The 11,581-nt window shown below is 39.7% G+C and overlaps 1 protein-coding gene across 1 annotated transcript in view; it reads left to right on the top strand.

The window, feature by feature from the left end:
- SLTM (SAFB-like, transcription modulator) overlaps positions 1 to 5,895 on the top strand; it is a gene marked incomplete at its 5' end in the record, with an annotated part of 25,398 nt that extends 19,503 nt beyond the window's left edge. Inside the window, 7 exon segments of the mRNA XM_010073826.1 lie at positions 1 to 151; positions 712 to 836; positions 1,977 to 2,147; positions 2,999 to 3,313; positions 3,779 to 3,929; positions 4,720 to 4,877; positions 5,242 to 5,895. The exon segment at positions 1 to 151 is cut by the window's left edge and continues 8 nt beyond it. Of these exon segments, the coding sequence (XP_010072128.1) occupies positions 1 to 151; positions 712 to 836; positions 1,977 to 2,147; positions 2,999 to 3,313; positions 3,779 to 3,929; positions 4,720 to 4,877; positions 5,242 to 5,350 (1,180 nt within the window).
- Positions 5,896 to 11,581: the final 5,686 nt, after the last annotated feature.

Here is an 11,581-nt window from a genome sequence, read left to right as displayed (position 1 = left end):
GCGTCGTGAGAGAGAACGTATACGAATAATGCACGAACGAGAAGAATGCTTGCAGAGAGAAAGGGAACGATTAGAAATTGAAAGGCAAAAACTAGAGAGGGAAAGGATGGAACGGGAGCGTTTGGAAAGAGAGCGTGTTCGTATTGAACAGGTGCGCATGTTTATATTTTGAACTGTAGTGCAAGATCGTTTTAGAGTATCAGTTTGCACTTGCAGTGAATTTTTCTCTTCACCCTTCCACCCAGCCCATAAAAGAACCAGCCAAACACTGCATAATCATATGTGGTGGTATACATGTCTGTATAACCACATAGCAGTGGCTATGCATGTCTGTCTCTAAAACTGAAGTACAGTAGATCATATTGTCTGTACTAGTCTTCCATAATTCTACTAGACTTTTGCTAGAGAATATCACTGCGAACAATGAAATGTTTTTCTGGGCAACAAATACAGTAGCAATACAATAAATTACCTGGAGATATTTCTATCTTACAGCCAATAGCTTCTCCGGATATGTGGTCTACTTTTTTAGAGAAGTATTCCTTATGCTCTTTAATCTGAGATGCTATCCAAGGACGAACTATATCAGCTAGCTTTTAATAGAAAACGATCAAGTATTAATTCTGTGTACTTGCTCACTGTTCTATAGGTATCTCTAATAAAGAGCTGTTTTCGTTTGTTGTGTTTATTCACCCTTCCCTTTCACGGTAGGAACGTCGAAAAGAAGCAGAGCGTATTGCTCGTGAAAGGGAGGAACTTCGTCGACAACAGCAGCAACTTCGTTATGAACAGGAAAAGAGGAATTCTTTGAAACGTCCACGTGATGTAGATCACAGGTAATCTCATTCCCAAACCATAGTTTTACAGCACTTAGTAAAAAGAAACAGCTACCAACCTTGTGTCAGACTTGAAGATGCATTTGTACCTGAAACAAGTCTTTACAGAATAACTCAATTTCTGGTATTTGTTTGGTTTTGACATCAGTTTATGCCAAGGATGAAACATACCTCATCTGTAGGAGAGAGTTTTGAAATAAGAGAAGCATCTCGTGAATTAATTCTTACTGTATGAAATGAAAAGAACATAATGCAATTCAGTGCATTTGCTGAGAAAAGCTGTTCTCCTGCCTTAATGGTTGAAATTTCTAGCTTCTACTTTGTTAAGAATTCACATTTCTGGTAAATGGATGGTTCAGGAAGTCAGTGTGATGGCTTTTCATTTATACTGACGCTGATGACAGCTGTCATTTGCTGTTTGAGCCCCATGAATTGAACTGGCTTTGATCTTTATTTGATTGTAAGAATAGGACTGAGACCGTAGCCATCAAATTGACTTACCAGTGGTACAATGGAAGGTAAGTCACCATGGTACATACAGTAGCAGAACACTAATATTTCCTCACCACAGGAATAATGACAGCTTCATTATTCAAAGGCTACTGATGCACACTTCAGTATCTCACATTCTTATCGTAGAGGCTCTGTACCTGCATGTTTCTAGGAAGCAGGGCTGGGACATTTCCTACACTAGTCTTTCCTGAGAAAGCTGTTCTGATTTGTGAGTGGTTTGTGGTTTTGGTGGTGGTTTTGTTTTTTTTTTCCCTAGAGGGAAACTTTTTTTTTTCATAGGAGGATCATTTCAAGGCAAAATGTTGCTACAGAGGTGGTTTTTGCGGGGTTTTGGGTTTTGTTGTTTTTTTAAACTGGCCATCACTGTATATTATTGCTTAGATTTTATTACATATTTTATGGATATTTTGTCTCTTTAATTTGCACTTCAAACAGAGGATGTTTTGGGGTTTTTTTCCCTTAAATTTTTTTGTTCACTACTATTTAAAGAGTCTACCTTTGTTAGTGGGTTTCCAAAGGTCGAATGAATGTCTTGAAAAGAGACAACTCACTTATAACAATTTTCTGCATATTAAGCCTTGATTTGGATATATGTAACTGATAAGGGTTCATTTGTTTTGCTTCAAGGAGAGATGATCCTTACTGGAATGAGAATAAGAAGATGGCTCTCGATACAGACGCACGTTTTAGTCATGGTTCAGAATACAGTCGCCAGCAGAACAGGTTTAATGATTTTGATCACAGAGAACGGGGACGATATCCAGAAGGTTCTTCTGTACCACCATCTTCTTTTGATAGGTAAATTTAGATAATTGCCTGTCGACATCTCTGTGGATTTCACTCTTAACTGTTCAAAATTTAAAATGGTGCTAAAGGCTTTATACAGTTCTGATGCAGTAGAATTGCCGTAGTGTCCCACAGTTTCTTGCATCTTCAGGACTGGGTGTTTATATCATGGAATCTAGTCCAGTTTTCTCTGAGGACTTTAAACTAGCTGCCTGGTGGTCTTTTTGGATGACATTCAGAAAGAATTTTGGTGATTATTCGTCTTTCACGTGTAGTCATACGTGGTTCCAGTGGATTAGATCTGTCCTACTTGCTGACTGATCTCGGAAAGCAGCAAGGCTAAAAGCAACTGACGCAATGAGTTCAGAGCATACCTTGCATGAGTCACGGTCAGCAGGATCCATGCCACTGTGCAGTAAATGCTGGTTCTGGATCCAACTTCATGTTTCCTTGAAACAAAGTTAAGACCACATAATTGTATCTTCTGGCCTTCTACTTTTATGCTGCAGTGAACTAGAATTGTATTTTCTAGCTGATTTCAGAAATCTACCATTCACTCTGCTTCATCCTAGGCAAAAAGGAGGCCCTGCAATTGCTTAAATTATACTGACCAAAACGTGAACAGATAAATGCATAAAGAAATGTTAAACTGGCTGTAAGAACTCGAGCTCAAAATGACAATTGTAGAAGTAAATATAACGTGGGGTGGGAAGGATCTGTGACGTACGTATCACATACATGGAAATAAAAGTGTAATATAAAGATCAATAATATTTTTGTATACTTACGCATGTGCTTACATGTGCAGAGAAGTGGGAAAATGAGAGACAAGCAAATGACTTCTTCCTACTTTAACAACTTAGGCGAGAACGTTTTGTAAATCAAGGTGAAGCAAAAAAGACTCGCCCAACAGCACGAAGAGAAGAGCCAGGGTTTGAGAGATATCCTAAGAACTTCAGTGAGTCCAGAAGAAATGAGCCACCACAACCAAGAGGTGAACTTCGAGATACAGACAGACGAGAAGTGCGAGGAGACAGAGATGAGAGAAGAACAGTGATAATTCATGACAGACCTGAAATACCACATGGTCGACATCCAAGAGAGACTGGTTCAAATCCACCTAGGCAAGCAAATTGGAAGAGCGAGGGAAGCATAAGCACAGACAAACGGGATGGCAGGTAAATTTGCTGGCTAACCAACAAAGTAGTGAAGGTACTGATTCCTGTGGAATTTATCCACAGTAGAATTTATCCACAATTCCTTAAGAATTGATGTGTAAAGAGAGAACAGACCCCCTCCTAAACAATGGCAAAGTCACTTTCCAAAAGCATTAGAAAAAAGTTGTGTGTAGGTTGTCATGCATGCTAAACCTCATCTGTAAACTTGATGCTGACTCCCGGCAGTCTGTTCTTAATCATGTGTAGCATCATATAGTTAGGAGGCTTTTGTGCATGAATGCAGATGTAAACAAATAACATGTAAGCTTTAATTATTTGGAGAGCCCCATAGATCTAAAATAATGTTCATAAGAAGCTAACTGCAAGTTGCTAGGAAACTGAAAACCAAAAAGGAATCTTTGAAGTTTGCATGTGCTATGATTTGGTACCGATTCTATTATACTGAAACCAAAATTTTGATAAAAGCAATTTTTACAGAGGCGAGAGGCCAGAACGATCGGGAAGAGAAGTGTCTGGACACGTGAGAGGCGCACCTCCTGGTAGCCGTAGCAATGCTTCAGGGTATGGAAGCAGGGAAGGAGAAAGAGGCGTGATGGGAGAAAGAGGTGGAGGACAAGTGAGTCACCTTCTTGTGTTTGTGTACCTGAGTGAGAGACTGTAAAACGCAAAATCATGCTGGAAACATGATGATACGGTATCATATAAATAATGAGCAAGCATTCTGGCTATTTTCAAGTTAGTTTTAGTTATTTTAAAGGTGCTTTTTTTGTTTAGTTTTTTAATAAGCCAAGAAATTGCAGAAAACATAACCAATTCTTTTTGTGTAGCACCTTTCAGGTAGATCAGAACAATACCTGAATGAATTGCGGATTAGGCTAAGAATTTGTTGTCATCGTTTGTTTTCAGAGTCTTGCCCTTACACTGCCTGCTACTTCCAGTGCAGTTTGTCATTGTAATCTGCAACGTGCTACCAAGAGAAAAACCTTCTGTAAGACTTGTCTTTTAAGTCTACAGACTCAATTGTTCCGTGCTGCTAGCTCCCGAAGCATTACAAAACAGAGTGTTTCTCTTTGTGTAGCTGTATGTATGCGTGTATGCAACATGCCTGTCAGGGATGATAAGAGATCAGGGCAGAACTGGGAGTAAAGTATGAGTTCATGGGACTTCACTCCAGGCATACCCACACAATCATTACTGCAAATTGGTCTCTTTTTGTTATCCAGAGTTATTATTAACAGACCTCTTGTAAGCATGGGTTGGCTGCCTATGGCCTGACCTTTTAAAAGATGCTTGACTTTTGGATATTATATATGTAAGCTGTAAGGTTAACTTTCTTGAAAAGCTCATTTCCTGTTGATAACAAAATACGCCTTTCATTCTGAGAATGACTGTCACTTTCTTACTAGCACTATAACGAGGACAGACATGTTGTTGAACGCCACAGTCGTGAAACTGGACCAAGAAAAGAATGGCATGGACCTAGTTCTCAAGGAAGTGGGTATCATGACACACGGAGAATGGGAGATGGCCGTGGAGGAGGTGGCATGATGTCTCCACATACGAGGTACAAAACCTACTCCTTCCTCTCAGTTCCCCACTGAGCTCTCAAAGCCTTGGTTATGCTTAGGAAGTAGAGTAGTCTTGGTGCGAGCAACGTTCCTGTCTGGGGAGGGGTGCTGCTGGACACCACACAAACCCATCTTTCCCTGCCAGCACACGGCTCCACAGTTGTCACACTGCTAGTGGCAGTGTTGTTCAATTGCACAGAAACAAGTGACTTCCTGCAAAGTCTCTTTTCTTGCATGGTTTCAAGTCTCTTCAGTTTTAACAGTTGAGCGTTCCGAGACGTAACAATGTTCTTACCTGTACACCAAGAGTTTCTAGATACTCATCATAACTTAACCCTTCTTCTAAACCTTTGTTTCCAGTAACTCTTCACCAATTAATAGAGTTGTACAGATCACGGGCAATTCCATGCAGAGGGGAAGTGGCTCAGGATTTAAGCCATTTAAAGGTGGACCTCCACGAAGATTCTAAGATCTACAGCTGCTTGGTTTCAAGATAACTTATTGAAATCTCTTGTAAACTTTCTCTGATTAAAAACAGGAAATCTTGTCTGGAAGTCCTGGTTAAATTTTTTTAATTTAACATGATTACTTTCCTCTCAATTTTGGAGGCATTTTAATAGTTACGTTGTAATTTTGGATAGTTTTTGTGTATCTTTGATAAGCATTTTCCCTGAGGCACTAGAGCTGTGTAAAAAAACAAATTGGAACCAAAATATTTGTTAATTCTGTATAAAAGAATCATTTGCAGCTGTGTGCTAGTAGTTTGATTTACCAACATTAGCTCTGTGGTGTCATGCTTTAAAGTTAACTCCTTCTCACAACATGCACAACTCTAACCTCCAGTTGGAAGGTTGGCCAGGCTGTTATCTCTGCTTTCTAATTTGTAGAGAAATAAGATTGTTCTTTCATTACTGGGTATTATGTAACCTATTTTTGCAGAAGGTACTGTTACATTGAGTGCATTTATGTGTATTCTTGCAAATGTATTCTTTTGAAATAAACCTTCATATTCTGTATAGATTCTAGTAAGTCTCTGAAACAGTCTGTGGGGAAGGAAGAGGAATTAAACAGACATTAGTATAGCGAACTTAGCTTCCAGCTAAAACCTCAGTTGTCTCCTTCACTATTATTGAATTCAAAATCTAGAAGCACAGGTGATGGCACAAGAAAGATTAGTACCAAAAAACATAAGACCACTCATGGGAGGCTTGAAGAAATCATCTTAGAGCTTGCTCTTTGTTTAGCGATGGTCTGGCAGAACTTCGATAGTTTTTCTAAACCAGACTGCCACCAAGGAACTTTGCTTGTAGGGCTGGGAAATCCTGTCTATGGGATCTTGGTCAGGTGTACTGCATTGATGCAGTCTGGAGCAAAACTTAAACTTTTTTTTATTGATGTTTAACATAGAATGTCCCATGTTAAACCTTTCTTGACCGGGGCCCAATCAGAAATACTAGTCACCCCGTATAAGTGTATAGTTACAACACTGTTACTCAGCAAGGGGAAAAAAAAAGGCAAATCTAATCCACTACCCAGCTTTACCACATTGGATAAGAACAGAAGAGCTTGTAAAGTCATACTGGAATAACAACTGGAAGTGTTTACTGGTCTAGGTTGTCTTTTAAGGAATGATTTAAGTTACACATTTTAAGGCAAGAGCCAGTAAGCCCACACCGATCTTTGCCACCCTCAGCTGCAGTCTGTGGGCTGGGGGGATGAACTGCTAACTAGCTGCAGTGTTCCAGAGGAGGTAAGCAGAAAATGAATTAAACTGCACTGTTCTTCAGTAAGCAGCTTTCAGGGAAGGTGAGAGGAGAGAGCAACCTGGTGTAACAGCATTTTCTACCATTAATCCTTTGTGAATATTCACAACTGAGAACTGGTAAGGTCTAAACAAAAGCAAGACACTGTACCAGCAAGTGTGTCAGGACACGTTTATCCACTAAGTGACTTCTCTTGATGCATTTGATGCATCTTCTCTGTTGTTCAGTTCTTAAAGGAAAAATCAAAGTAGTACAATGTACTGAGTTTTTTGCAGGAGTTTCCAAGAGAAAGTACAGGTTAACAGTGCATTTTAACCCATCGGGCTGCAGTGTGTGCTTCCTTGCCTGTGGCAACACGTACAAAAGAAATATTTACTCTCAGATGAATTTGTAGTGGCTAATAGATCCAATGGGAAATAGAGACATTTAAAATCTTAAAAGACAAAGCTATAGGGAAGCATAAAAATAAAACTTGAGATTTTGCCTACCCTAAACAGGTCTAGAAGTGCATTCTATCTGTTAAAGGTATAAAAAAATAGTTCCTGACTTTTTTTTTTCTTAATGAAATGAAAATGTGATTGTAGATATGTTGATGTTTCACTTAAAATTTTGAAACAAAGTAGGATGGGGAAAAAACTGATTGAAAACAGATTGCCAAAAACTTTGAATTTATAAAATATTGAGATCAACAGAAATCTGTGCCTTTCTTTTCCAGAGCAAGATTTCTTTTTTTTAGGAGTTCATCTAGCCTTTATTATTAGGAAAGAACTTAAATACCTAAATGAAATGTTTAAGTTTGCTCACTTAAATTTATTTACATACAATGAATTTCAGAAGACTGTTAACCAAAATAAATCTCAAGAGGGTAAAGACCTTAAGCTACAGCAAGGCTGATTAACTGGAGGCGCCTTTTAAAAGGTAACAGAATTTAACAGTTTTTCTTTTGTGGTGCACAACAAACAGGGGTATTAAGATACAGAACTGGACTTCCCTGAAAATTATTTAAGTGTTCAGAACAACAATTTACAAGGAAAATATTGTTTCCTTATCTTTAAAAACACATTAATACAATATAAACAATTAAGGCTTTTAAAATGCAAAACATTCAGTAGCTGAATAGTGAAGAAACAGTGGCTGCAATACATGTCTCTTGCAATCATGGTACTTCTGATCATTTTTGTAATGGGTTCTCAACAGTTAGGTTTTGCTTGTCAGCCGCAAAGAGAAAGCACATGAGAAATCCCAAACTGGAAACAAAGTAAATGAAATGTAAGCATGTAATCATGATAAAAAAATGCAAATGCTGAATGATAAGTAGTTTAATAATTCACCAGCAGGTTCCTTGGTTCACTGTATCTGCCCTGGTCTTGAAGACAACCAGCTTCTGTACTTTTCCAAGCAGAAGGATTTGATTTCCACAGCAGTATTTTTTTTTCCTATAGTGAAAAGTGAAATCTACCAGTTCTGCAACTGCCCAAAAACCCCCGGCTGTTATTTACTCACCTCACACAGAACCTCTTTCCAACTCTCAATGTGAAGAACTTCACTAGAACTCCATTGCAAACAAACCCACCAATTAATATAAAACATGTCCTTTTGGCTGTGCTTAATCCCCAATAACAAAAGCTGTAAAATTAAGACACCAGTTGATGCCTTGACACCGAAATTACTGCAGAGAAAATAAAGTTCCACTGGAAACAGGCATGAAATGCCTAACAGGTAACGTGCTGCAAAGGAAGCACAGCTGAAAACAGTTCAATTCAAAACTGAGATTGTTTTTTGTCTAAAAATATACAAGGTAAGATAACACTAGCTTTCCTGGATGTAAGAACAGCATCAATTAACCTTTCCGTTTGGTCTGACAGTTTTCGAAAGAATAGCATTGGTCATCAGCTCCCTCTGGACCCTGTGGAAGTCCCAGCTAAAGGCGGCAGTACGGGCTTTTAGGTCAGTTGTTTCACCCAGCCCTCCCCTTGCAGAGATGATACATGTTGGTAATTAACCAGGAAAAAAAAAATCAATAACTTCAGCTGGCTTGTGTAGGTCTACACTGAAAGGTCACGTTCCTCCTCATGGCTGTATTTAGTACTATGACATTGGACTGGATAGACATTTAATTAAAAAATTTAGGAGTGTTAATTATTGCAATACTGCTCTAAAATGTGAAAAGGATCCTAAGCCACATCAGCCACCACTAATTACTGTGACCAGAGGACAGCCCTGAACCCTTCGCTATTGCAATCCGCAAGCAACCACAGAAAAACCCAAATGTTGCATTATGTTGTTTGGAAATAATTATTTTCTTACTATTTATTAAGTCCTTCCAGTGAAATTTCTACAGCAGAGGTTTGCTACTGATGAAGCCGTTTGTTAGTTCTGAAAGGCGACTACAGCACCGATAGCTACACCCAACCCTCTTACAGAATGCGATGGTTTGTGGGGGGGAGGTTTAGAATATGATGTTCCCTGTAGACATACTACAGTCATTACATTTCTGCAGAAACTTTTCTGCATTCTTCAATTGCCCAAGAGTGAAAAAGTCAGTATTACAAGGAACATTCCATTAGGAAAGCAGTCACCTAATTTGCTGGATTTCTTTCACAGAAAGTGCAGCATTTAGAGCCTGGACAGAAAAAATCATGTGGGCTTCTTAGAGCTGGGACATGGAATAAACTGTAACACGGACTTGATATGTACTGGGAATTCACCCAGGCCACAGAGAAGTCCATAGTGCCATGGCCTCCGCATTCCAATTGTTAGCATCGGCTAGCTAATGACGGCATGCTTGTGTCCAGTTCCACTCCACGGGGTCTTCAAGAGCTGCAGGAATTTCCAGGAAAGGACCTGGGACACCCCAGCAGCCTCCCTTTCACAGGAGCTGGCTAACACAGCTCCCGGGAAACCTCCTGCCTGGGCTGTGGTCAGGGACAGGCGAGGGGTAACAGCACTAATATCAGCTCAGCTGATTTTAAATTATAAAATTTAATGGCAATTCTACCATTACCAAAAATAAGGTGTTAGCAATGGTAAAAATGGTTTAGTTAAGAGTTTCCCTTTAACTAATACAGCTCTTGTATTGAAAAGCAGCCGAGTTGACCAGTGTAAATGCTGATGGTGTCGGTGCTGTTCCTGCGGCTGAAGGCAGCTGGGTGCCTGGCAGTGGTGACGGGATTACCAGCAGAAACATGAACTCACCAGCTTCACAGGCTGGACCGCATAGGCAAGCCTTCAGAAAAAACACCCAGTGCAAACATTAATGACCAGATCCGGCCCATTCATAGAAAGCAGAAAAAAAGTCTGTTCTCATATTGTTATGTTGGAGTTCCCCACACCAAGAGATGATGAAACCAAGGGTGTGAGCACTATTCAGGTGATTTAAGTTTACCGACACACAGGTGTTCCTTCTCACTGCAATTTTGACTCTTTCTTTGGCACATGCCAGTGAACCAAAAGAAGAGTCAACAGAAGGTTTCAGACAAAAATCCCAGTTATCCCAGCTTTTTCTGAAACACATTTAGAATAAATATAAAAATGCTAAACTATAGCAGGTGACACTATCAACATTGCTTAACATAACTGTTAACTTTGAAAAATTACAGCGGAAGTCTTCACTCAAAAAACTTTTCAATCTCTTTGAGTACCAAAACTTATGGGAATTGTTCCCTATGATTTCCCAAACCTAACAACATTTTGTTGAACATTTTCCAATGCTGGCAAGTAGAGGTAAACAAGGGATCTTGACTTCTAAAGCTCATTAACTAAAGTTCTTAACCTCAAAACGCAAGTAATTCCTCATTTCATCACATGAAGCTTCTCCGTGAGCATGAGTAACCCTAACAAACCAGGAAAGGAACTGTAAAGGCAGTGAAGAACTTCAAGGTTTTTCAGCAGGTTCTCTAGAGCTAAGCCTCCGTGGCAAGGGAGCTGGTAGTGCCAGAGCTGACGTAGTGACCACACCGGAACAGCAGACCACTGACACTGGAGTTATCAGAGGGTCAGAACGGCTAGTCCTGACCTAGGAGCATGCTGAGAGTGAAGAGCAGTGCACACAGGGACAGCCACTGCCAACCCCCGTGAAAGAAGCATGCTGGCCACTACCTTGGCAAGCAGGTCTGGCCACTGCATGCTGTGCTCCAGCTGTTTCCATCTGAACAGCAAAATTAAGGAAAAATCACTGAACAATCTCAGGAAGGTGGCAAAGGGACTCTTTCCAGCCTGTCTCTCCTCCCCATCCGAGCAGATGACCGTTGAGGTTAAATACATTGCTGTTCTACTGGACAACTGTAAGAGCACACTGTGAGCACGGAGCTACGTGGAAACACTACGGAAATTAACAAAGACGACTTCTGCATAAATGATTTTGAATGAGAAGGGGTCATTCATCTCACCAACTCTCTCCGCTTAAAACAACACGGCTAACAGTCTATTGCTAGTTATGCTTAAAATCAAAGGATTTGCACAGAATCACAAGAGAAAACATGTATGTTTAAGCTCTTGCATGTGACATTTACAATCATTGAGCTAGATGAACGTTCTTCAGTGTCAGATTTTTCTTGTTACTAAGGTCTTGCCATCATAGCATCTATGGAAAAAATGTGAGCATTATATTGCAACCCAACTAAGGCTGGTTATTTTTGCTTTTCTCTAATATGTTTTCTAATGAGGATAGTTCATCAATTAACTTGTATTTCCTGAGTCACCTGCTGTTTAAGGTTACAACCTTAGAAAAGTCTACTTTATCTAAAATAAATACAGCTCTTCATTCAGCATGTTGTATTTAAGGATGTACTTTCTATAAACTTCAGCAGTTGGCTATGCTAAGCATTCTAATGGTAAGAAAGCTGAACTAAGCCATGAGCTAGCTCTGGTTTACGATCTACTGCAGCAGGAAAGAAAGGTTCAGTTCAAAGTACATCAGCTTCACCTTTTACTGGAGT

The sequence above is a fragment of the Pterocles gutturalis genome, unplaced genomic scaffold (assembly GCF_000699245.1).
Source record: "Pterocles gutturalis isolate BGI_N339 unplaced genomic scaffold, ASM69924v1 scaffold43757, whole genome shotgun sequence".
In the NCBI taxonomy this organism is placed as follows: Eukaryota; Metazoa; Chordata; class Aves; order Pterocliformes; family Pteroclidae; genus Pterocles; species Pterocles gutturalis.
Note: the sequence above shows the minus strand (reverse complement) of the source record. Positions and strands in the feature narration are given on the sequence as shown.